This window comes from Nyctereutes procyonoides, unplaced genomic scaffold (genome assembly GCF_905146905.1).
Source record: "Nyctereutes procyonoides isolate TBG_1078 unplaced genomic scaffold, NYPRO_anot_genome, whole genome shotgun sequence".
Lineage (NCBI taxonomy): Eukaryota > Metazoa > Chordata > Mammalia > Carnivora > Canidae > Nyctereutes > Nyctereutes procyonoides.
This window is the reverse complement of record NW_026575126.1, coordinates 66,791,562-66,818,930: the sequence shown is the minus strand read 5'-3', so window position 1 is coordinate 66,818,930 and position 27,369 is coordinate 66,791,562. Positions and strand designations below refer to the sequence as shown.

The 27,369-nt window shown below is 42.2% G+C and overlaps 2 protein-coding genes across 3 annotated transcripts in view; one reads left to right on the top strand and one right to left on the bottom strand.

Moving 5' to 3' along the window:
• Positions 1 to 4,789, top strand: part of CCZ1 (CCZ1 homolog, vacuolar protein trafficking and biogenesis associated) — a 30,341-nt gene extending 25,552 nt beyond the window's left edge. For both annotated transcript variants that reach the window (XM_055340484.1, XM_055340485.1), the window contains 3 exons: positions 2,757 to 2,915; positions 3,187 to 3,314; positions 4,442 to 4,789. In XM_055340484.1, the coding sequence (XP_055196459.1) occupies positions 2,757 to 2,915; positions 3,187 to 3,314; positions 4,442 to 4,497 (343 nt within the window). In that variant the 3' untranslated portion in view covers positions 4,498 to 4,789. The remainder of the gene's footprint in view (positions 1 to 2,756; positions 2,916 to 3,186; positions 3,315 to 4,441) is intronic.
• A 984-nt stretch (positions 4,790 to 5,773) lies between these two features.
• Positions 5,774 to 27,369, bottom strand: part of RSPH10B (radial spoke head 10 homolog B) — a 56,210-nt gene continuing 34,614 nt past the window's right edge. Inside the window, exons 15-19 of the mRNA XM_055340962.1 lie at positions 24,424 to 24,564; positions 22,735 to 22,860; positions 21,105 to 21,198; positions 7,288 to 7,486; positions 5,774 to 6,040 (exon numbers count right to left, since the gene is read on the bottom strand). Of these exons, the coding sequence (XP_055196937.1) occupies positions 5,866 to 6,040; positions 7,288 to 7,486; positions 21,105 to 21,198; positions 22,735 to 22,860; positions 24,424 to 24,564 (735 nt within the window). The 3' untranslated portion in view covers positions 5,774 to 5,865. The remainder of the gene's footprint in view (positions 6,041 to 7,287; positions 7,487 to 21,104; positions 21,199 to 22,734; positions 22,861 to 24,423; positions 24,565 to 27,369) is intronic.

Genomic DNA, 27,369 nt, shown 5'->3' with positions numbered 1-27,369 from the left:
CAGTGGGAGCAGGGGCTCAGAAGCCTTCCTTCCAGGATAGGGTTCACATGTATATTCCTGGGGCCCAGCTGTGCCTCACTTCCTGATTATCCTATCCTGAGCAAGAGCTGTAATGTTTAACTCCTACATGAAGGCCAGTTTTCCTTTTTACAGTATCCACATCGGTCAGTTCAGAATCTTTTTCGTTCAGTTCATTAAGTGAGGAATAGCTGTCCTTATCCAGAAACCATGTGTGTGGCAACCTTTAGCCATCTGGAACGAGGCCCAGAATAAGTAAAGCCACCAGATGGTCTCAGTTCCACCAACTATTGACTCCACAGGAAAACTCCACAAGCAATCAGGCACCTGCTAAACAGCTGATGATTTCCTCCATGGGTTCAGGGCCTGTAGTAACCTCTCCTGGCATGCTTTTGAAGTTTGGATGGGTTTTCACATACCTGGTTCTTAAACACTTAGTCTCTGGCATCTCAGTAAAACTGCTGCTCTTTACTTGTGGGAAACCTCCCTGTGACTCTGCCAGTCACAGATACTTAGGTTTTCAGCTGATAGTAGAAGGGGCAAAAGGATGTAAAGAAAGGGTTGGCAGAAAACAGAAAATCTGTAAAAAACTTGTGGACATATGAACTGAAAAAGCATAGACTACAACCAGTTAAGACAGGCCTCGCCTTTTCATGTTCTTTGAGGATATCGTTACTGTGCTATGATATTTTAAACCAAACTTTGTAACATCGTCCAGGAAGAATTCTGTATTTCCCTGCGTTCAGTGTATTTTATATTGACGTGATTAACTGTATTTAGCATGCTCTTTTTTAAGAAGGCAAGAAATTTTCATTTCTGTGTTTAGGAGGAAAAATGCTTTGGTGTTTAAAAGGAGTCCGTTTTCACTCTTTGGAAAAGATACCAGGTGAATGTGGCCACTACTACTTCAAAACTAGCACACCATTTGTTAGATGTTACTTTTGACATGACTAATGAGTCTTAGGATGCACATTATCCTTGCTGTTTTTATTGTGAGCAGTTCTCTCTTTTTTCTTTTCTTTTTTTTTTTTTAAGATTTTATTTATTTATTCATGAGAGACACAGAGAAAGAGAGAGGGATACAGAGACATAGGCAGAGGGAGAAGCAGGCTCCACACAGGGAGCCCGACATGGGCCTCGATCCCAGAGGTCTCCAGGATCAGGCCCTGGGCTGAAGGCGGCACTAAACCTCTGAGCCACCAGGGCTGCCCTCTCCTTTTTCTTATATGAAGAGGACAACTTAATTGTGAAAGAGCAAGTAGCAATTTTTAATCTATTTCTGTTTTTATATTATCGTAGTGAAAGGTGGGGTGGAAAGAGGCCACATTGGTCCCTGTCTTAACTACTGAATAGCATTTGCTAGTGTAAATGTCTACTGGGGGTAGAAAAGAAATCATTTAGATCTTAGAAGAATATTTTACATATTCTAAATGAGGGAGAGAGGGAGGCCACAGAGTGTTTTGGAGTGAAATGGAATAGCCAGGACTGTAAGCCCGATTGAGGCTGGGTAGGAGTTTATATGCCCAGACAACTAAATTCACAACTCTTTCCAAGCATTTTTAAAATGTTCTATTTTTCCAGTGTTTCTTGTAGTTATACGTGCTTTTGTTAGTTTTAGGGGGCCTACGAAAAACATATTCTGGTTTTGTGAGAATTCTCTTTTTATGTTCCTGGACACTAAGCCATCCACATTCTTTCTTTGCCTAGATGTAAAGTATTACAGTAGTAACCCACTTTTCCGGAGGTCGGATTTCCGGCACCCTCAGCCCACCAGAACATGGCTCCTAACCCTGAAGTAAGCAGAGAAGGCTTCTGAGCCTCCCAGTGGCAGGGCTGCTCAGGCTGTCACCACACCCCAGAGTGTAACTTAAGGGTGCTGTGAGCAGGGAGGGAGGGAGGCCCCGGGAGCTGTGGCCTCGCTGTCAGAGTGGTTCCCTGAGGAGTCCAGACTCTGACCTGGGAGGCAGTGTGGTAGCATTGTCTGGTTATTTCAAATAATAAAAGATGTATTCCAATTAAAATATTCTTTATGCTTCAGCAGTAAAGCCGAATACACCTTAGAATGGTCTCCATTTAGGGTGACAAAAGCTTTGTTACCATAGTAAGCTTCAGTTCTCCCTCCCTTACGTACAGGGATCATGTTCATTCCCTGGCACTGTGGGATAAATGAGCTATTCCTCTCCTAAGACAGGTCAGCAAACAACTTCTGCAAAAGACCACATAATACACCTTTCAGATTTTGTGGGCTGTATATGTTGCAAACACTAAACTGTTGTTGAAGTGCAAGTGGCTGTAGATAATACATGACCTATGGGTGTGGCCGTATGCCAACAAAACTTTAGGAAAATGGCCACATTTGGCACCAGAGCCACTAGTCTTTTGCTGACTCCTCTGCTAGAAGACAGATGACTTGTGTGTAGTTTGCATTTGTTTTTAAAAATTCAGTGAATAATCCAGTGATTGCCATTTCTAAAAGCACTATTATTGAGAAAATCACCACAAAATGGTTATAATACTGGTTTTTCAAAAAGATAAGCTTTCTGGAAAATCCCATCATTGGATACTTCATGGGTATCAAATAAGTTACTATTAGCATCTTAACTGAGATTCTTGATTTGAAGGCCCCATCATCAAAAATACAAGGCCTTCGCCACATGGATTTAAGGTTTTAACATTGTAGTGCTCTTGTTAGGATAAATATTCTTTGAGAATGACATTTTAATGACATGTTTTCACAGGTCTGAAAAAGAACCCCAGTTTAAGTTTATCTACTTCAACCATATGAATTTAGCCGAGAAAAGTACAATTCACATGAGGAAAACACCTAGTGTGTCACTTACATCTGTGCATCCGGACTTAATGAAGATTCTGGGTGACATCAACAGTGATTTTACTAGGTAATTCTAACAACTTCTCAAATTAGGTGTCCCTTTTCTAAGAAGAGAAGAGGCAGTGGAGGGATCTTCTTCAAAGCAGAGCATCCTGGAGCCTCCCCAGAAGGGGCCCCCCTTTTGAACCGATCAGGAGGCCCCAAAGTCAGTAGTCACTTGCATGTGGGTCCCCAGACTTTTCAAGTGACTGGTTGTGGCTTCTGGTCTTAGAGTGGTGGGTCTTTCACGCTCTAATAACCCTGTAACAAACTATTGCATTTTGGAAACTGTCTTGCAGAGTGGATGAGGACGAAGAAGTCATTGTGAAGGCAATGAGTGATTACTGGGTTGTTGGGAAGAAGTCTGACCAGCGGGAGCTGTATGTTATTCTGAATCAAAAAAACGCAAACCTGATTGAAGTAAATGGTAAATAGGCTTGGTACTTGAGCAGAACTAGAGTGCTGTCTGTTGAGTGTGCTGAGAAACCTGCTAGAGAGCGAGTCACACAGAGGCTGTTGAACAGCAGCTGCCCATTGCTTAAAGGAAACCATGATTTAATCCATTCTGTGTTTTTCTGTTGCACAATTCCTTGAAAATATACATGAAAAACTTCCCTGGGTTACAGGAAACTTGGCAGTGGCCAAAGGAAAAATTTCTATAATGCTAAAAGAAAGAAAACTCCCATGGCTTTATTCACTGTGTATAAAAAAGTCCACTTTTATTCCCAGTGATAAAGAACCATCCCCAGGGAGAACTGTGAGGTTCATAGCGCAAGCTACAGCCCCGTCTGTGGGTGAGCTCCCTCTCTCTCGCCTTCCAGTCCTGATGGTTGGTCTGGTCCCCCACGCCCTGTGGTTCCAGCAACCGCCTCGGCTGATCCTGACAGCTGCTTGCCCTGGAGGAGAGGATGGTGTCCCCTTCGCCACATCGGGCTCCTTTGCTCCTCTGCTCGAGCTGGAGAGGGAGAGCTGGGGATTGCTCTATACAGGAGAAAAGTTGGGTGTGAGGTTTCATTTTTTGCACGAATCTGCTAGGACACGGTTCATTTTTTTCTTACTAGTACTTGTAGTGAGAGTTGCATGCATTAGAAACAGCAGTGACTCACCCCGGCACAGGGGGAGTGGAGTCATGATGGCGCCACTTCAGCAGGGCGCTTGAACCACAGCCCTGGTGGCAGTTGGGGTTCCTGGGGGGTTGCATCCAATTGCTCAATATTTTAGAAGTTGTGCTCCAGGTCCCCAACTGGTGGGTGTCTCCAGCACTTGCGGTGTTAGACATGCACCTCCCTGGGCCCAGACCAGCTGCATGTTGATGTGCAGAACAGTACTGAGGCCTTTAGGCACGGGAGGCTGACTTTTTGTTGTCCTTCTCCTTGATTGATGACCATTTCTGACCTAGGCCTTAAGAGATTAAAGGTCATTCAATGCAGACATTTATTCCCAACTATATTCCAGAAGAGTTTAAGGTACTAAAATATAACCTATAACCTTTCATGTGAAAACCTCAGTTTCTCACTCCCCTGTTTTCTGTTTATGTTTGTTTGTTTTTTGCAGAAGAGGTAAAGAAACTTTGTGCAACACAGTTCAATAACATATTCTTCTTGGATTGACCGATAGTGGCTCACCGAAACATCTTTTGAAAAACAACTCAGCAGGCATTTTGTTTACCACTGCAGGTTCTCGGTCATATTATTGACTGAATTAATGACAATAGTAAAGCAATACTTGCTTTGAAGAATCAAATTTCTACTCAGTCTGATGATCCCCTGGGGTTTTTAGATTTTAAATATTTATGCGGAAATAATTAAAGGTAGTTGGCTACATCTCTTTCATTCCATTCTTTTGACATTATGTGAATATTTTACTGGAAAATAAGATGAATAAATTGTTAAGGTTTTTAAATTCTGGTTTGGCTCTGAGTCTCTCACCTGTTGCTTGTTTGTGGACCACCACCCTGCCCCCTCCCCACCCTGTGGGCCCCTGGCTCATCCTTGGGGATATTCTAGCTGCTAGAGCTGCTCAGAGTTTGGGTCCCTTCCCTACTACCTGCTATAGCAAACCCAGAAGCATTCTGTCAGTCTCATGTGTTCATTGCTGACTTAATTGCTAGACTTGGTTTTTCTCTTGAGTACTAATGTGATTTTTAGACCATATGTAATACAAAGAACTGAATGGAAGTGCCCCAGTGTGGTCTAAACGTCAGGCATTCCTCATTTGTCATGTAGAACTCTTGGGCATAACGTTTCCTAACACAGACTTAAAGTTTCACTTCACCTCTGGCTGCACATGCATTCTTCAGCCTTTCCACCTTGGCCTGTGGTCCCTGCTGCATTTGCAGTGCTGGGGAGCTGATAGGGGAGCAATGGGGCAGGAACTGGATAAGAGGCAGCATGTGAGGACATGTAAGATTTGGATACAGGGCTTGCAGTGCTGGGGAGCTGATAGGGGAGCAATGGGGCAGGAACTGGATAAGAGGCAGCATGTGAGGACATGTAAGATTTGGATACAGGGCTTGCAGTGCTGGGGAGCTGATAGGGGAGCAATGGGGCAGGAACTGGATAAGAGGCAGCATGTGAGGACATGTAAGATTTGGATACAGGGCACTGACAGGGGCAAGGAGGTAGTCCAGGCTCAGGTGGGGGCCCTGAAGAAATGTTTTAATTAGTCTGTCCCCTGCCAGCTATCCTGTGATGAGTTTTGTCAGATTCTAAACTTCATCACTCATACTGTCCTTTGATTTAAAAAATATATATATAGAAGGTGCACGCATTTAGTACCCAGGTGTGTATATTCATTCACCTCTGTTTCAACCACATAAGAAACATGAAATGCAGTGGCCCAGGCAGGGGTATTTCAAAAACACTAAGACAAGAAGTAAAACGCAGTTTTATTGGTCAGGAAATGTGTTACAGTACTTCAGTTGTCAGTTCCTTTTACATCGGCTTGTTCCTGGAGCTTGTGTACAAATGCAGTAGCCTCTACTTTTTCTTTTTCTTACTTGTGACGGGCTTGCTGGATGGGGGCACTATGGTGTCCTCCTTAGGGGGGCTGGGTGTGAAACTTGAGGATGGAGCATCCACTGGTTCCTTGATCACGGTGATATCGATCTCACAGTCTGCTCTTTTGGCCTCTTCCTCTTTCAAGCTGTTCAGCCTAACACAAGACGCAAACAGGGGAAGACAGCTTTGTTTTTACTTCACAATTTCAAAACCAGATTTTATGCTGTATTTTGTTTACACCAAATTGGCCATACCTAGATTTCAACTAGTTTTTTGTAAGCAAAACTGTAAATTGTCCTCACTTGGCCTGAAATAAAAAGTAATACCATATATAGACACTCCAGAATAAAATTTCCATGTATCTAAGGTGATTTTGGAACATTTTCCTTTATAGCAACCAAAGCAGCTAGTAAGTGGCCTTTTAAAATACTCTTGTGATCTTTGCCCGTAAGTATAGGATTTTTTTAAAAGATGTTATTTGAGGGATCCCTGGGTGGCACAGCGGTTTAGCGCCTGCCTTTGGCCCAGGGCACGATCCTGGAGACCCGGGATCGAGTCCCGCGTCGGGCTCCCTGCATGGAGCCTGCTTCTCCCTCTGCCTGTGTCTCTGCCTCTCTCTCTCTCTGTGTGACTATCATGAATAAATAAATAAAATTTAAAAAAAAAGATGTTATTTGAGAGAGAGCGAGCACATGAGCAAGTATGGGGAGGCAAAGGGAGAGGGAGAAGCAGACTCCTTGCTGACTAGGGAACCCAATTCAGGACTGGATCCCAAGACCCTAAGATCAAGACTTGAGCCTAGGCCAGATGCTTAACCAATTGAGCCACCCAGGTGCCCCTGTAAGTATATTTTACTGCTTTCTTCAACAGACCAATGGGCTTGAAGTGTGCTTTGCAAAGAGCAGGCTCTAGCACTCTGGACAGACGTGACTGCACAGTTCTCTACCATGTTTCTAGAAAGGTAGGTGAGCAGCAGGTAGTGGGGTCTCACCACATGCCAGGCACTGTTGTAGATATTTTACATCAGCTCACTCAGTCCTCACAACAGCCCAATGGGGGATTATCTTACAGATGGGGAAACCGAGGCGTGGTGAGTGGATTTCATCCAAGGCCACCAAGGGGTGGGACTGGGATCTGAACCTAGCAGCCTAGCTCTGTGGCCTCTCAGCCATGATGTGGACTTGAGTCTGTGTGAGCCTTGGGGCCCAGGCATCCCCACCACCTGAGAGAACCGGTGGCCACAGGCAGGATCCTTCTGACAGTTCCAGGTTCTCGGTACCACCAGAGGAGCTGCATCTCTGAGGAAGTCGTACATTTTTAATGAAAGCATTTGGTCCACAGCCACAGAGATGGGAAGGAAAGATCATGGAGGACAGGAGCAGAGAAGTTCTGTGAAGTTACCTTGCTTCCAGCTCATCGTTTTCGAGTTTCCTCTGGTGAGCCGTGGCCATGTAATGCAGCCTGTCCTCCCTTATTTTCTCCTTGAGGGTTTCTTCATGTTTGTGTGCATGGAACAGTATGTTCACAAAAAAGATATACATACTTGTGATCCACACAGCAAGTTTTTCTTTTGGTTCATCCTTGGATTTTTCTTTTCTCTCTGGAAGAAAGTTTAAAGTGAGCCTGAATACAATTCCAGTTCTGCAACTTTCTACAATGACTAAGCATCCTCCTCTCCTGGAAGATGGGGTGATGCTATGCTTCCCCTCAAGCTTGGAAGGGATTAGGTAACCACAGAGTGCTTCACTGACTACCTGGAACAAGGCAGGTACCTGTCAGTAGACCCAGAGCTATGATTATTGACGTTCTGAGTCTCCTGGTATTTTTTTTCTAAATGGTGTAAGTATTCTTGTTTTCTAAAATTAAAACTATGAATTGAATTTAAACTAGAAAATTTACATTTTTCATGTTTTATGTGGGAGGGGACCTTGGCTTTTGCAGTTTTCAAAGGTAGTTAAGAAAATAGGATTTTTAAAAAGATTTTATTTATTTAGAGAATGTGAGCAGGGGAAGGGCAGAGAGAGAGGGACTCTCAAGCAGACTGCACTGAACACAGAGCCAGACGGGCTCGATCCTACCACTCTGAGATCACACCCTGAGCCCAAATCAAGAGTTGGATGTTCAACCAACTGACCTATCCAGGCATGGCATGAAAGAGGATTTTTAAGTCTCAAATAAATAAGGTCGGTAGAACCACTGACTTGGTAAGAGTTGCTTCACATCTACAAAGGCCAAAAGATACACACTTTAGAATGTGTTTAATTCTGGGAAAAGAATGCTTTGGATGGTTCAGTAATATCAATAAGCTCTGGGATCTCTCAAGACAGCAAGTTTTTTTAGACTGTGTCTCTAGCATGGGCTACTCTGGCTGTGTGAGGGCAGGGATGGGTAAAGAGGGTGGGGACAGGGACAATGGAAAGGTGGGTTCTGCGAGCAGTCCAACTTCCCATCTCAGGAGCCACTGTGGCAAGCATAGTGGAACACTAATAGGGCCTTGTGCCAGTACCAGATCTTATAAACACTGAGAGAAACCTTCATCTGCACTTTACACATGAGTTCCTAGGTTATCCATATAACCTGGAGCGGGCCCAGGCTTGGGAGAATGTTGTGCCTGGAGGTAACTGATGAAGAACACCTCCCTGGGATTGTGTTGACCCTCTTCCAGGCTCTGGGAACCATGTCAAAGAGCATGCACAGTCTCTGCTGCTGCTGCTGCTGCTGCTGCTGCTGCTTTTATTCTTGATACTTCCGAAGCAGAAGCTTCGGAAGTATCAGAGTGCAGGAGTCCAGAGCATAGATGTGAGCCAAACAAGTTAGAGTCAAGGCTCAGCTATGTCACGTATTAACTGTGTAACCTGCAAGTGAATATTTGTGCCTTAGCTTCCTCATCTGCAAAAAGGGAACCATGGAGGACTTACCTCACAGAGGTGGTGTGAAGGTTAGATGATTTAATACAAGTAAACAGTGATATGCTTGTGGTTTCCCCACAAGTCATGTTTGCCAAAGCAAACAATTACAAAATAAATGGCCACACACCAGGAGAAAATATCTACCAAACATATCAGATAAAGGATGACTTGTATCCAGATTACATAAATAGCTCAATGAGACAACCCGATAAAAAGAAATTTTAAACACACACTAAGTGTTGGGAGAAGACAAGGAGAAACCAGACCACCTCCTATATTACTGATGGCAGATAAAATGGCATGGCCAATTAGGAAAACAGCCTGGCTATTTTAAGCACTAAGCATAGACTTAGCATATGACAGAACAATTCCGACACTGGATATCTACCCAAGAAAAGTTAAAATATGTCCACCATGCCTTACACACCAATTTTCACTATTCATGATAGCCCAAAGTGGCAACAGTCCAGCTAGATGAAGACGGAAAACGTGGCTTATTCGTACAATGGAACACTACTCAACCGATCAAAGGGACACAATGCTGAGATGTTACAGCATGAATGAATCCCCAAGTAATTACAAGTGAATAAGATGACAGATGCAATAGACATATGATTCCATTTATTTGAAATGTCCAAGAAGAGCAAATGCACGAAGAGAGAAACTAGGCCATTGGTGCCAGCTGGCCCACAGGAGCCCCCAGCACCCCATGCACCTCACCACATAAGGTGGGGGGAATGAGCGCTCACAGAATGTGGGCCAGGGAGAGACCACCAACTTGAGTTTTAGCACCATCTCGGGAAAGCAAGAAGGAGGCTGCCAGCACACGACCTGATATGCTGTGGGATGGAGAGAAGGCATGTGGGCTTAAGAATTCTGCTGTAAGAGGGACTAAGAAATACTGAGCAGGTGTGGCCTTAGGTGGTCTGAGAAAGCTTCCGAATCCCTAGCAAGGCCGAAGGAAGGTTTTATTAGTGGAGGTTTCAGATACAATGACAGCAACACAAGGCCTTAAAGAACACAAACCCTCTAAGAAATGTGACCACTGCAAGAGCACAATAATCTTCTAGTAACCAGCCCCAAAGTTATCCATGGAGGTTTGCAATGGACCCGACTGAACATTCAAAATAGCCATTTGAAGGATGCTCAGGGAGGTAGAAGCACACCCAGGAAGAAAATTCCATGAAATCAGGAAAACAATGTACAAATAGAAGGAGCTTATAACAAGGAGATGGAAATCACAAAGAACCAAACAAATTGTGGAACAGAGGAACGTGAGATGAAAATCCAGTAGAGCGTCAACCACAGAAATCGATGGAGCAGAAAAAACACTCTGTGGATTAAAAGACGGAACTTTTGAACTAATATTGTTTAGGTTTCATTAATTTAGCATGTTTTAGACTCCGGGAATTCAGCAGGGATCTTCCCACTCATGTAGGTTTTATGTACCCACCCCTGCCTCTTTCCCAGTGGAGAAACAGGGGTCTGGTTTGGTTTTGGTTTGGGGGTTTTTTGAGTCACATTTTCAAACCAGTCTTGGTTATACTGATTCTGTTAAATGAATTGAAAGGTTTTTAGCATAAGCTTTAGAGTTTTGAAAATAAGAATGTAAGAACAATTCTTATATTGGTACTGTCTTAAGTTTTTTTGCTCCTAAAATTAAATATAGGAGAGTAACTTTTTTAATGGTTTTCCCCCCATGATTATTCAGGGTTTGTTTTTTTTTTTGTATTTTCCTGAGTCAATTTTTGTTATCATCTTCCTAGAAAAGAATTTCAAATTTTTCACATGTATTAGCTTGTAGATGTATAGCATCCTTTTACTACACTTAAAAAAAAATCTTGGGACACCTGGGTGGCTTAGTGGTTGAGAATCTGCCTTTGGCTCAGGTTGTGATCCCAGGGTCCTGGGATCAAGTCCTGTATCAGCTCCTCACAGGGAGCCTGCTTCCCTCTCTGCCTGTGTCTCTGCCTCTCTCTGTCTCTCATGAATAAACAAAAATCTTTTTTTAAGAATCTCATTGGTGGGTACTTTTTCCTTCCAAGAGAGATGCTATGTGTTCTATCACTTTCATCCTGACTGTACTAGGTTGGGGGTGTCTGTCTTCTCACATAAAAAAACCAGCTTCCAGAATGATCAATTTTAGTAATTTTAGTATTTTTGTTTTATGCATAATTTAGGAGTTTATATTTTTGTTAATGCCTCCTCCTGCTGTCCTTATATTTCATTACTCCTCCCTTCTACCCTTTTTTGGCCAAATGTTGAAGTTACCATGTTTTCTTGTTTAACGGTGAAAACATTTAACACTATCCATTTTCTTAGGTTATAGTTTTGACTGTATCTCATAGGGAGTGTTTCTATTTTTTCAGTTTTCTAAGTATCCTCAGAAATGTAATTTTACTTTTCTCTAAGGATTAGTTAGAATAGAGGACCTCCTATTTGGTGGGGATTTTTGTTGTTTTGGTTTTAGTGCTTTTAATGTCCCAAGTGGTTGTATGATGGTTTGCTGTTTAACTGAATACAGCTGGCCCTTTTTAAAATAGGAAGACCCCAGTGGTATTAGATGACTCCAGCAAAAGGAGAGGGATGAAGCTGGAAGCCAGTGTAGACAGGGCTAAGTAATGATCTGAGAGTTGGGGAAGTAGAAGCCTCAGATAGAATGCTAGGGGGATTTTTACCAGGGAGGGGGATAATATTAGAAGGAATATGAGGTACTTGAGCATCTTTAAAAACCATCTTACTCCATACACAAAAATGAAATGGATTAAAGACCTCCCCCAGAAAACTCCTAGAAGAAAACATAGGTAGTAATTTCTCTGACATCAGTCCTAGCGACATTTTTCTAAATGTGTCTCCTGAAGTGAACAAAAGCAAAAATAAACTATGGGGACTACATCAAAATAAAAAGCCTTTGCACAGTGAAGAAAACCATCAACAAGACAAAACGGCAACCTACAGAATAGGAAAAGATGTTTGGAAATGATAATATCTGATAAATTCTTCATATACTTTGGGTATTAGTCCCTTAATACCAAAATAAAATAATCCTATTAATAAATGGACAGGGGAAAAAATAAATGGACAGGGGACCCGAATACACATTTTTCCAAAGACATTCAGATAGGCAACAGACACATGAAAAGATGAACATTCATCATTGGAAACACAAATCAAAACCACAGTGAGATATCACCTACACCTATCAGAATGGCTCAAATCAAAAACACAAGAAATAACAAGTGTTGGGAAGGATATTGAAGAAAAAGAACCCTTGTGTATTGTTGGTGGGAATGAAAATTGGTGCAGCCACTGTGGAAAATGGAACAGAGGTTCCTCAAAAAATTAAAATTACCATATGATCCAGTAGTTCCATTACTGGGTATTTATCTAAAGAAAATGAAACCACTATTTTGAAAAGGAATATGTACCCCTATGTTTATTGTACCATTATTTACAAGAGCCAAACATGGAAGCAACTCAGGTGTCTATCCATAGATGAATAGATGAAGGTGTGTGTGTGTGTATATGTACACACTTACTATGTACATATTTATACCTATTTATACACATATATGCATATGATGGAATATTACTCAGCCATAAAAAATGAGATCTTGCTATTTGCAACATGGATGGACCTAGAGGGTATAATGTTAGGTGAAGTAAGAGAGACAAATACCATAGGATTTCACTCATGTAGAATTTAAGAAACAAAACAAATGAATAAACAAGAAGAAAAGAGACAAAGTCTTAAATATGGATAAGAAAAAAAAGAGACAAAGTCTTAAATACAGTCTGGTGGTTGCCAGAGAGGTGAATGGGAGGGATGGGTGAAATTTTAAAAGAGGGTTTAAGAGTACACTTATCTTGAAAATCATAGAGTAATGTGTAAAATTGTTGAATCATCTGTAATATGAAACTAATACAACACTGTATGTTAATTATACTTCAATTTTTTTAAAAAAAGTGAGTGAAACTCCTGAGAGATACAAGTCGGCTGTGTAAGGATATAGTCAACAGTGTCAGGCTGGAGAGATGGACATGCAGGCCCCACACCAGAGGGGCACTGTCCTGACAGACTGATTCAACTTGGTAGGATCATGCTTTCAAAAGTCAACTCCAGGAGAAGTGGCATCACCAAGATGGTGACATAGGTCATCACCTGACTTCACTCCCCCTTCAAAAGAAGAACCAGAACAAGACACCACTGGGAGAATCCTAGAATGCAGGGGTGAAGCTGAAGCCCCCCTGCACCACAGAGAACAAAGCAGCACTGGAAGGATAAGAGGAACAGTTAAATGCTGCCCACAACCCCCCTCAACCCTCAGGCTGGCACAGCACCACCACAATGAGGCCACCCCTGAGCCTGTGGTTCCTCCAGTGGGGAAAGAGTCCAGGGTAGACATCCAGTTCCCTCAGCATTGCAGGTCCCTCCAGTCTTACCCCATGGGAACCGCTAGGGAATCTGAGGACTCAACCACTAGGAATTTGCTTGTAACAGAAGTGGGGGTGGGGGAGGGGTCTTGCAACAGTCACTGCACTGAGATCTTGGCAGACTGAGTTCCTACCTGCAGCACCCAAGTGGCAGCCCGCAAACAGCATCGTTGCACACCTACAGTACCACGTTGGTGGTGAAATCTGACCAGGAAACTCCACAGGGTACAGATCAGCCTGATTCATATCCTCAAATGAGGAGCTGTGCCAGCCATGGAACCTGGTCAGCCCTGCTGCCCTGGCAGGAGGGCTGAGTCACAGCCTGACTTACAGCATCTGAACAGAAAGACAAGAACACCTGCAAACTGTATAATCCAACACTTAAGCAGAAAATATGGCAGCCAGTGCCATGTGTGGAGGGTTCCACTGCTCTGCCCAAGCAGAGTGGCTGATTTATAGCCCCACCCAGTGCTAAGGAAAGCTCCCAGCCCTGCTCAGCCAGAAAGCCTGGCCAGAACACCTGGAACCTATGTAGTCCTACAACACTTGAGCAGTCTGGTATGCGGAGCTGAAAGCCTGCAGAGCAAAGCCAGTGGCCTTGTTTAACCAGGAAACATGGGGGCATGGGTTGGCTTGAGTCAAGACTACAAACAAAAAGCCTTATCCACCTCAGGATAAGACTTTTCCCTCTCCACTCAGCTAAAGGAACTGATTCATAACACTACTCCCCACCCCTTCCACCATGTCCATTGTTGGATAGTCTTTATCCCACCCAACAGCCCTGCACTTGAACAGAGAGCACAGCCTAGAATTTTCCCTGTCTGCAGAGCAAAACCAGTAACCTGTCTGGCCAGGGAATTATTTCACAAAATTGTCTGATTCAGGAATCCCAACAATAAGACATGCCGTCCAAGGACCCTGTCCTGCTGCCCCATTAGAGTACAGAAGGTAATTCATAGCCTTGCATACAGCTAAGAATACTACCCAACCCCAACCATCTAGTAAGCCTGACCAGAACACCAAGGCAATCATGAAGCTGACCCTGTAGCCTCACTTGTGTAAGGAACCAAGCCACCAGTCCTACCTAAAAACAGTTGTCAGCCAGCAGCACCTTTCTCCTGTCAACCTCAGAGCTCACACAGTGGCCTTGCCATGAAATAGAACTGATAACAAGCCCCCTTGCCCAAAAAAGTACCAGCAGACACATCCAAAAACCCAAATTGAGCTTATTGGTGAGCAACTGTCTCTGCTAATGCAAGCCTGTAAAATCTGAAATCGATACCCCTTGCTCAAATGCATAGATACCAAAGTAAGGAATCAAGAATTATGAAAAACAAGTAAACATGACACCAAAGGAAACTCATAAAGCTGTAATAAGTGACCCTAAAGAAATGGAGATCTATAAACTGCTGAAGAATTCAGAACAATCCTCTTGAAGAAGTTTAGTGAACTACAAGAATATACAATTATACAAAATTAGGAAAACAATGCAAGAGCAAAACAAGTTCAACAAAGAGGCCATCAAAAAACCTCAAAACCGAAATCCTAGAGCTGAAAAATAACCAAATTGAAGAATTTAATTGTAAGTTTTAAAGTCAGAGTGGATCATGCAGAAGAAAGAATCAGAGACCCAGAAGATAGGGCATTTGAAGTTACCCAGTCGGAGGAGCAAAAAGAAAAAAAGGTGAAGAAAGCCTATGGCATTTATGGAACACAATTAAAAGAAACAATATTCTCATTATGGAAATTCCAGAAGAAGAAGAGAAAGGGATATAAAGTTTATTTATTTATTGTAAGGAAATCCTCCTTTAAAAAAACATTTTATTTATTCATGAGAAACACACACACACACACACACAGAGAGAGAGAGAGAGAGAGGCAGAGACACAGGCAGAGGGAGAAGCAGGCTCCATGCAGGGAGCCCGACATGGGACTCGATCCCAGGTCCCCAGGATCATGCCCCGGGCCAAAGGCGGTGCTAAACCACTAAGCCACCGGGGATGCCCTATAAAGTATATTTAAAGCAATAAATAATGGCTAAAAACTTCCCAAGTCTAAGAAGAGAAAAGGACATCCAGATCCATGAAGCCATAAAGACCCCAAATAGGTTGAGCCCAAAGAGAGCTACACTGAAGCACATTATAATCATCAAAATTAAAGAATTTTGAAAATAAGAGAGAAGTTACATATAAGGGAACACCTATGTGACTACTGACTGGTTTATCAACAAACTTTTTAGGCCAAGAGAGAATGAAATGAACTATTCAAATATTGAATCAGTCAAGCACTCTACCCAGCAAAGCTGTTCTTCAGAAATGAAGGAGAGAGACTTTTCCGAACAAATAAAAGAGGGAGCTCATCACTGCTAAACCTGCCTTATAGGAAATGCTTAAGAGGGCGCTTTAAGTAGAAGTCAAAGGATACTAATTAACATCATAAAAACATAAGAAGGTAGTATAAAACCCACTAGTAATAGTAAATACATAGATTCTGTAATATCTTAATGGTGGTGCCTAATTCACTTACAACTCTAGTTCAAAAGTTTAAAAACATAATAAAAGTAACTAAGTACAATAATCTGTTATTAGTTACATAATCTAAATATATGTAAATAGGATCCCTCGGTGGCTCAGTGGTTTAGCACCTGCCTTTGGCCCAGGGCATGAGCTTTGAGTCCCAGGATCGAGTCCCGCATCAGGCTCCCTGCATGGAGCCTGCTTCTCCCTCTCTCTGTGTCTCTCATGAATAAATAAATAAAATCATAAACACATAAATGTATGTATGTATGTAAATTGTAACATCAGTAACCTAAAACGTGAGGGGGAGAAGTATAAAATTTAGGAATTCTAATGAAGTTATCAGTTTAAAATAGGGTGTTCCAATTTTAAGACATTTTAGATAAGCCTTATGGTAATTACCACAAGGGAAAAATCTATACTGATAACACAAAAAAATATGATATTAAAGAGTTAGAGCATACTGATACCAAAGACATCAAAACATGAAAAAAAGAAACCGCAGCAGGATAAAAATACAACAGTAGCTCTATGAAACAATCAGAAAGTAATTAATAAAAGAGCAGTAGTAAGTCCTTACCTATCAATAATTACTTTCAGTGTAAATAGATTAAATATCCAGTCAAAGGCATTGAATAGCTGAATGGATAAACAGACAAGATCCAACAATAAGCTGCATCCAAGAACTCATGTTAGTCTTCAAGGCACACAGACTAAGAGTGAAGTGGTGGAAAAGACATTTCAACCAAATGGTAATCAAGAAAAAAAAAGGCAGAGGTAACTATACTTATATCAGACAACATAGATTTTAAAAATAGTAAAAAGAGACAGGCAAGGTCATTATATAATGATAAATCATCCATCAGGAAGATACAATTGTATTTATGCACCCAACTTCATGGTACCTAAATAAATAAAGCAAAAACTAACAGAGCAAAAGGAGAAAAAAAGCAATACAATAAAGTTGGAGACTTTAATACCCTACTCTCAACAACAGATAGGTCATCCAGACAGATAATCAATAAGGAAACAGCAGATGTGATCAATGCTGTAGACCAAATGGAGGACCTAACAGACATATACAGAACATTCTGACAACAGCATAATACACATTCTAATCAAGCACATGTGGAACATTTCCTAGTATAGAATATGTGTTAGACCACAAAGCAAGTCTTAGCAAATTCAAGAAGACTGAAATCCTATCAAGTATCTTCTCTGACCACAATGGTATAAAACTAGAAATCAGTAACAGGGGAAAACCTGGAAAATTCACAAACACATGGAAGTTAACACTCTCCTGAATAACCAGTGGGTCAAAGAAGAAATTAAAGGGGAAGTTTAAAAGTATCTTGAGACAAATGAAAATAGAAACACAATATACAAAAATTTACAGATGTAGTGAATGTAGTTCAAAGAAGTTCATATCAAGAAACACCTACATTAAGAAACAAGAACTCAATCAAACTAACCTAACTCTGCTATGGGGAACTAGAAAAAGAAACTAGATCCAAAAGTAGCAGAAGGAGGTAAATCCTAAAGATTAGAGCAGAAATACACAAAATAGAGAACAGGAAAATAGAAATATTACCAAAATTGTTTTTTCAAAAAACCAACTCTTAAACAAAATTGACAAACTTTTAGCTAGACTAACCAAGTAAAAAAGAGAGAGGACCCAAATCAACAAAATTGTAAATGAAAACAAATATATTTCTGTGGTATTAATTGTAATAAGTTTCCTAAGAGGCTATTAGGAACAATTATACACCAACAAACTGGATAATAACCTAGAAGAAAGGGAGAAATTCTTAGGACTATACAACCTACCAAGACCGAATGAAGAAGAAATGGAAAATATGATTGGACCAATTACTAGTAAGATTGAATTAGTAACCAAAAATCTCCCAGCAAAGAAAAGACCAAGACCAGATAGTTTCACTGTTGAACTTTGCCAAACATTTGAAAAAAATTAATGCCAATCCTTCTCAAACTCTTCCCAAAAACTGAAGAGGAGGGAACACTACCAAATTTTTATTTTACGAGGTCAACATTACCCTGATGCCAAAGCCAGAAAAGAACACTAAAGGACCAGTAAAGAAAACTACAGGCCAATATCCCTGGAACAAAAATATTCAATAAAATACTAGAAAACTGAGTTTAGCATAATAAAAGGATCATTCACCATGGTCAACTGGGATTTACCCCTGGGGTACAAGGATGGTCCAACATATGCATATTTCATATGAATGAAATAAAAAATTATATGATCATCTCCATAAACATAGAAAAAGCATTTGACAAAAGTCAATGTCCATTTATGATAAAAACCTTTAACAAGGGGTGCCTGGGAGGTTCAGTCAATTAAGCATCTACCTTCAGCTCAGGTTGTGATCTCAGGATCAACCCCCATGTCAGGCTCCCTACTCAGCAGGGAGCCTGCTTCTCCCTCTCCCTCTGCCCCTCCCCCCCATTTATGCTCTCTGTGAAATAAATAAAATCTTTAAAAAACCCTTAAATTAGGTACAGAAGGAATGTACCTCAACATAATAAAGGCTATGTATGGGGTTCCTGGGTGGCTCAGGTCATGATCTCAGGTCCTGGAATTAAACCCCATATCAGGCTTCCCAGTCAGTGGAAAGTCTGCTTCTCCCTCTCCCTCTGCCCCCCCACCCCCCGCTTGTGCTCTCTCTCTCAAATAGATAAAATCAAATACATACACACATACGTACATACATACTATCTATTACAAGCCCTCAGCTTACATCATACTCAGTAGTGAAAGATTGAAATTTTTTCCTTTAAGATCAAGAACAAGAGAAGGATGCCCACTCTCACCACTTTTATTCAACATAGTACTGGAAGGTCCTAGCCAGAGCAATTAGGCAAGAAAAAGAAATTTAAAATATCATAATTGGAAAGGAAGAGGTAAAATTGTCTCTATTTGCAGATGACATGATTTTATATGTAGGAAATCCTGAATATTCCACCAAAAAATGGATAGGTCTAATCAATGAATCAGAAAGTTGCAGAATATAAAATTAACATGCAGAAATCAATAGTGTTTCCATATACTAACAATGAATTATCAGGAAAAGAATTAAAGAAAATGATCCCATTTGCAACACTATCAAAACAATAAAATACTTAGGAAGAAATTTAGCCAAGACAGAAAAAGATCTCTACTCTGAGTATATCAAGACTGATGAAGGAAATTAAAGAAGACAAAAATAAATGGAAAGGTAGCCCACATTCATGACCTGGAAAAATTAATATTGTTAAGATGTCAATACCACCAAGAGCCATTTATAGATTCATTGCAATCCCTATCAAGATTTCAATGGCATTTTTAATAGGTAGAAAATTTACAGCTCTAAAATTTACATGAAACCACAAAAGACCCCAAATAACCAAAGCATTCCTGAGAAAGAACTAAGCAGGAGGCATCATACTTCCTTATTTGAAGCTACACTACACAGTATAGTAATCCTAACAGTATGATACTGGCCAAGACCAATAGAACAGAATCAGAGCCCAGAAATAAACCCATGTGTATAGTCAGTACTTGACAAGGAAGCCAGGAATGTTCAATGGAGAGAAGATCGTCTCTTCAATAAGTGGTGTTGGGAAAACTGGACATTCACATATAAAAAAATGAAACTAAATCCCTGCCTTACACCATTTATATTAATTATTTCAAAATTGTTTAAGAATTTAAATGTAAAATTAGAAACCATAAAACTGCTAAAAGAAAACGGGAGAAAAAGCTCCTTGACATGGATTTTGACAAGGATTTTTTTGGTTATGATGCCTAAAGAATAAGCAACATGATCAGAAATAGACAAGTGGAATGACATCAAATTAAGCAAAAGAAATGAACAAAATGAAATGACAACCTGTAGAGCAGGAAAAAATATTTGCAAACCATATATCTGATAAGGGCTTCAAATTCAAAATATTTAAAGGACTCTACAACTCAACAGAAAAAATTTAATTAAAAATAAGCAAAGCAGGGATCCCTGGGTGGCGCAGCGGTTTGGCGCCTGCCTTTGGCTCAGGGCGTGATCCTGGAGACCCAGGATCGAATCCCATATCGGTCTCCCGGTGCATGGAGCCTGCTTCTCCCTCTGCCTATGTCTCTGCCTCTCTCTCTCTCTCTCTGTGACTATCATAAACAAATAAATTAAAAAAAAAGAAAATACTTTAAAAAAAAATAAGCAAAGCATCTGAATAGACATTTTTCCAAAGAAGATATACAAGTGGCCAACCAGTACATGGGAAAAAAGTGCTCAACATCACTTATCATCAGGGAAATGCAAATCAAACCACAATGAGAGATCACCCCACACCTGTCAGAATGTCAACCACTGAAAAGACAAGAGATAACAAATGTTGGCGGGGCTGTGGAGAAAGAGGAGCCCTTGTGCCCTGTTGACACAGGGAATGTAAATTGGTGCAGTCACTCTGGAAAACAGAATGGAGGGTACTCAGAAAATTCAAAATAGAAGTACCATATAACCCGGCAATTCTAGTCCTGGGAATATATCCAAAGGAAACAAAAACACTACTTGGAAGAATAATCTGCATCCATAATAATCAAGTCATGGAAATAACCAAAGTGTCCAACAGATAGATGGATGAAGTTGTGGTATATTTACAATGGAATTCTATTCAATCTGTTAAAAAGGAGGAAACCCTGCCATTTGTGACAACATGGATGGGCCTTATAGGCATTATGCTAAGTGAAATCAGCCAGCCAGAGAAAGACAGACACTGTATGATCTTACTCATACATAAAAATTAAAAAAATAAAATAAAATAAAAGCTCAGAAAAAGAGACCAGATTTGTGGTTACCAGAGGCCACAGTTGGGGGCAAGAGGGATTGGATGAAGGTGGTATAAGCTTCCAGCTGTAAGATAAATAAGTACTAGGGATGTAATCTACAGCATGACAGCTATAGTTGTGATATAGAAGAAAATTGTTAAGAGTAGATCCTAAGAGTTCTCATCACAAGGAAAAAAAATTTTTTTTGGTTATCTATATGAGATGATGGGTATTAACAAAACCTACTGTGGTGATCATTTCACAACATACATATGTCAAATCATTATGCTGTATACCTGTGACAGGCTGTAAGTTACTTACATCTCAACAGAACTAGAAACAAAATACAAAAACAAAAAAACCTCAGCAAGATCATGCCTTGAAAGTGAACTCACTCTGTCAAGTGGGTGGCAGGATTGGAAGTAGCGCTACCAGCCTAATTATATTTTTAAAAGACAGTTGTACATTTTTATAAGCCTTATATCATTTCTAAGCAACAGTATGCAAACATTAGAATTCAGTAATTCAAATACTCACCATTTTGAGACAAAAGAAAGGTTAGCCCTTTTCCTGGAGATTTAAAGTTCATTTTGGAAATTCTTTCATTACTTAGAGACTTCTTGATCTTGGGCTTTTACATAAAAAAATCATAAAGCAAAATATGATTTCTGCATCAGTGTGGATTAAAACTAATTTTCTGCATTACAAATAATTATAAAATTATTAACAAGGCCATTCTCTTTAAGCAAAAGAGACTATCTTTGACTATTTTTAACCTGCATAAAATATTGCTATTTGTATCATTAAGGAAATGAAAACAGTTATTATATCCACTAAAACCTTCCTCCCAAGAAACCAAAGATTTGAAAGTCTTCCCTGGAATGTTGGAAAGTGTTTATTGCATAGAGGTAACTGTGTATATACGTTCCAATATTAATGGCATTAATTTCCAGATATAATCTGTTCACATCCACATTTTTGCTTCCAACTAGATCTCAACCCCAGGCTTGTGTCTCCATCTCTGCCCCCTGGGTGTGTCTGATCAGTTACTTTAAGCCTAATGTGTCTAAAACCAGCTCCCTAATTCTGCCCCCAAACTTCCATCCCCCCCACTCCAGCCTTCCCTCATGGCAAATGACAACTGTGTCTTCCAGTCATTCAGGCCAGAAGGCTTTGAATCATCTTGGCCTTCTCTTTCCCTCTCAAACTCCACAGCCTCTGACAAGCCTGCACATAATTCCAAGAGCTTCCTTACTAGTTTGTCAACAGTGAAGCTATAGGGAGCCTACTGATCTCTGCTCTGGGGCCCTTCCGCCTCACTGAGAAGGAAAGCCAGGCCCGCACCATGGCTGGGCACCCTCCTGGTCTGGCCCCGCTGCCCCCACTGAATTCCTGTGTCCTGCCACTCTGGTGTGGCTGCACCTGCTGATCCACTTTTCTTTCAACAATCCAAATACACCCTCATGCCCATGACTTTTGACATGTCTACACCTTGTCTACACCTGTGAAACAATCACCTCGGTCAAGAAAGTGAACATTTCCATCACCCCAAGTTTCCTGTGTCTCTTGGGATTCCCCCCTTTTCTCTCATCCACAGAATACTCTTCCTCCAGATAATCCCATGGTTGCTTCCCCACTTCCTTCACATGTGCTCAAATGTCACTTCATCAGAAGACCTGTCACCACCTCACCCTGTCACTCGACAGCCTGCCTTGTTTTTTACCTTATCACTTGTACCTCGTAAATGTGAGGAGGTGTAGCATTGTGGTAATGGGTGCAAATTCTGGAGTCAGACTGCCTGCATATAGACCCCCCGGCTCTACTAGTTACTGGATCCATGACTATGGGCAGGTTACCTAACCTTTCCATGCCTCAACTCCCTCCTAGAGATGGGAACAGTACCCGAAGGTGGTTTGGGGTGTCAAATGAGCTCCTCCTGGGAAGTGCATGGCACCTGGTAAACACCCCAGGAGTCTTAGTTAGCTATTATTACTGTTCACTTGTCTCCCTCTCCTACTGGAATGTGAAGTCCACGAGAGGACAGGTTTTTGCTTCACTGCAGGTCACTAGCACATAGAAGTGTGTTCATCACACAGTAGGTGAGCAAAACTCGTTAATATTGCAACCAGGTAACTGTTGTTATGTGGTTATAGTTGTACATGCAAACCTCTGATCTCCTTATTTTGCTAAGATCAAGCATGAGTCCCAGCTTGCTTGAAGATGACTTGGTGCTGCCATCCTCCAGATCTGATTCCTGGCTTGTTCCTACACTTGAACTCCTGTTCTGGATGTTCTGAGCAAGGACAAACACATAAGAGGATTTGGAGTTTCCATGGAGACACAAACACGATTTTTAAAAAAGATTTATTGGGGGGATGCCTGTGTGGCTCAGCAGTTGAGCATCTGCCTTTGGCTCAGGGCGTGATCCCTGAGTCCCGGGATCAAGTTCCGCATCGGTCTCCTTGCATGGAGCCTACTTCTCCCTCTGCCTGTGTCTCTCATGAACAAATAAATAAAATCTTTTAAAAAAATATATTTATTGGGGCACCTGGGTGGTTCTAAAATAAGTAAACCTTAATGACTAATTAATTAAAAAATAAAGATTTTATTTATTTATGAGAAAGAGAAAGCACATGTCAGGGTGGAGGGGCAGAAGGAGAAGGAGAAGCAGACTCCCCACTGAGCAGGGAGCCTAATGCAGAGCTCCATCCCAGGACCCAGAGATCATAACCTGAGTCAAAGGCGGACATTTAACCTACTTAGCCACCCAGGTGCCCCCACACACAATTTTAATGAAGTATAATTTACAATTAAAGAGTCGCTCTTGGGATCCCTGGGTGGCGCAGCGGTTTAGTGCCTGCCTTTGGCCCAGGGTGCGATCCTGGAGACCCGGGATCGAATCCCACGTCGGGCTCCCGGTGCATGGAGCCTGCTTCTCCCTCTGCCTGTGTCTCTGCCTCTCTCTCTCTCTCTCTGTGTGTGACTATCATAAATAAATAAAAATTAAAAAAAAAGAAAGAGTCACTCTTTACACAATAAATAATGTGCTTGTGTGCGTAGGTCTGAAGAGTTCCATTGGCCCCCAAGACTCTCCCTGTGGCTCCAAATGAATGACTCAAAACTCAGAAATCCTCTAAGCCTATTTAAGACAGCCTCACCCACGTCTACTTGGTATCAATTTGCCCCAGCAGCTGGATCCTTCAACAGGGTGGCTGACACTGCCCCTACTCCACCAAGGTCTGGCAGTGGGCCTTGAGTCCAGCAGGCCTGTCCTGTGAGCCGGCCACATCCTAAGGGACCCATCTAACATCTCATGCACACTCAGGAGCTGTTTCTTAACATCTTCACTCTGGGACAGGCTCTCCACTCTGGTAAACTCTAGATCATGTAATGAAACATTGCATTCTAGCCCTTCTTGTCCGCCCAATGTGTTGGTTGGCACTCTGACCTTCATCAGGATATCTCTGCTACTGTGGTTTGGAGTTTACGCCCTGGGTCATGACCAAGGACCTAACTTTTTTTTTAAAGATTCTATTTATTTATTCATAAGAGACAGGCAGAGAGGTAGGCAGAGGGAGAAGCAGGCTCTGTGAGGGGAACCCAACCTGGGACTCAATTCTGGGACCATGACCTGAGCTGAGGGCAGACGCTCAACCACTGAGTCACCCAGGCGTCTCCCAAGGACTTAACTTAAATACAATATACTCTTTCAAAATATGAAAGGAAGTCTCAAGTTTTTTCATAAGTCTTAAATTATTTCCTGAAAGGTGACAAAAACCCAAGATAGTTTTGATATTGGTTTAACCATGCCACAATGAAACCATTTCTTGCTCTGTAGATTCTAAGACACCTTTACCTGATTCATCATATAAGGGCTTCCATGTTTGTTTCCAGACAGGTCCTCATTTGGAAAATTTAAATATTCTTTAATCATTTGTTCAGTAACAGAGATGAGTGCGAAGCTTAAGAGAGCTTCAAAGAATTCCAGGAAAACCAGCTGAAACATAAGAAAGTATAAAGGGTCTTATTCATTCTGACATACTCTAAGGTGGACAAGTGAGTCACCTGGGTGTTGGCTTCTTTCTCCAGAGGATGCCACCTCATTCAACACCCACCTATCATGGGTGCATGCCTCTTTGAAATAAGAACTACAATATTTAAAAGATTATGTGCATTCGATTATTAGACTTATAAGCCATTTTCTATTTTGATGGAAACGTTTATTTTATATTAGTTAATTGAGGACATTTTAGAAAGGGTTTCCTTTTTTCTTAAGCTACTTAGACCAGTGGCATCTGAAGTGACAAGTGCAGGTGTTACCCACTTGGTAGCCATGCCCCTCCCGGCTGTGTGCACACCTGACCACGGGCCTGCCTCCACCCGAGCAGCACCTGCAGCAGGGACAGCTTGCTTGGACTTTGATCATTCACCTGTCTCTTGGTCCTGAACCCAGAACCCTGTGAGTCTGAGCTGGAACAGGCTTGCTCATTTGACCGATGGTGCCAGGCCAGCCCCTGCCTGCTGCCAGGGATCTGCTTAGCATCCCTGAAACCTCAGTGTCCTCTAGGCTAACAGTTGGTTGACACCTGTCCAAAGATGGCTGGTAAATGAGACATTTGCTTAGCTCAAGGGCAGGACACTTTTAGTTTCTTATCCCCAAATTTGACTCTTCCTGTGACCCCACCTAACTCTCACTCACTACCCACCAAGCTCATAAACTGTCTTACCACTATGCCAGACCGCACCTCCCAAAGACTTTGCTATTTGCTGAATTGAACCACACTGAGCATCAATTTCTTTGTCTGTAAGATGCATCAGTACCATATACTTTGTCATGAGGATCAGATGAGATCCTGGTGTGAAGTGCCTGTCATCCCACTTGTTGAATCATTAGTGGCTGGTGTTTGTAGCTGTTATCTTAAGTAAAAGCACAGGCCAGTGGGTTCCTGCCCCTACCCAGGCACCCACTGTCACTGGCCTTGAGGTGATACCAAACATCCACTTTGTAAGCATGACCCACAACAAGAAGAATCTTGCTTTCTTACTAGCTGTTCTGCTCATGTCAGTCCTACATCTTCCTCCCCTAGCAGAGAGCAAACTTTGAAGACACAGCACCCCACCTCGCACTGTGGGTGTTCTGTAAACATCAGATGGATAGAAACAGTGCCTACAATTAATAGCTCTAGCCTACTCTGTGTATCCTGGCTTATGATTTTGCCTGTCAGCTTGAGAAAAGCAGCCTAAAGTTTTTGTTCAAAATGGAGTTATTCTTACAGTTTGGATAAGATCTGAAGGGAACTCACAAGCATCGTGAGGTGGAAGTAGCACAGTGGCAGGTGGGGAGCTCACCCAGTGTAGACACTGGAATGACAAAGTCCTTGGGAGACACTGGGATGGGATGAGTATGTTTTACACTTAAGGAGGACATGAATGGGGGGTGAGAGAGCAAAGGGAAGACTGTTATGGGCTGAATTATGTCTCCCAAAAAAGTTGGAGTCCTAACCCCCAGCACCTCAGATATGACCTTATTTAGGGATAATGTTTTTAGAGATCAAGTTAAAATGAGATCATTAGGGTGGGCCCTGATCCAACATGGCCACTGTCCTTATAAGAGGGAAATTGGGACACAGAGACAGACCCATGGCGGGAAGATAATATGAAGAGACCTGGGGAGATGGCCGCCTAACAAGCCAAGGGGAGAGGCCCAGAGCACAGCCTTTCCTACAGCCCCAGAAGGAACCAGCTCTACCTTAACTCAGTGACTACTGGCACTACATTTCTGTTATTTAAGCCCCCACAAAAATGGCGGGGTGGGGCACAGGAAGTTTAAATGTTCTGAGGTAGAAGCAAGATGGGTGCGTCTCAGGAACAGCTTGGAGGCAAGTATGACTCAGTGGTCAGACAAGGACTCAGCAAGGTGGCACCATCCGTGTCTTGAGGGTCTTTACTCCAAGTGAGATGGGAAGCTGGACGGTGTGAGCAGGGGAGTGACCTGGCTGCTGCCCTGGGCAGTGGGAGGATAAGAGATGAATCAGGAAGATTAGTGAGCAGCTTTCTAGGTGATGGTGGGTGGCTCGGCCAGGGCGGAAGCAGTGTGGGTGGTGGGAGGTGCCACATCCTGGATATACTTGAAAGTGGAGCCAACAAGATCTCCTGAAGATTTGAATGTGGCCTATGAGAGGAATCATCGAGACAGGGAGGGGGCCTGACAGCTGGAGGGTGGAGTGCCATCAATACAGGGGTACACAGGGGGAGGATGAGGGTCACAGCTGTAGTTTGGGGTGTGGGACACTCTGGGCTGTTAGAAGCCCAAGAGGCCACTCTGGCTAGGCCGTCTGGAGCTGGAGCGCATGATTTGGGTTACAGATACAAACACTGGCCTTGTCCTCAGAATGATTATGAGACAAAGGGTGGGCGTAGCTAGAGAAAAGGACCCAGGCCTAAGTCTGGGGCACTTGGACAGGATGAGTATAGCAGAAGTCGGAAAGGAACCAGCAGTGAGGGAAGTGGAAGACCAGGGAAAGAGGGGAAGAACATGTTTGAGGTGGGAGACATGGTATTTCAGGTGCCATGGCAACGCCCCCGGGGTAGGTCATCACAGAGTCACTTGTGGCCTGAACGCAAATGGTGTTAGCTGAGTTGGGGGAGCCACACAGATCCCACCCTTTAGGACCTGTCCAGAAGAGGCAAATGCTCAAGGTCAAGGAGTAGATTCCTGGTGGCAGGGGTCGGGTGAGGGGAAATCAGGAGGAAGGATTAACTGGTTTGCACCACTTCCGTTTATAGAAGAAAAGACTGAGCC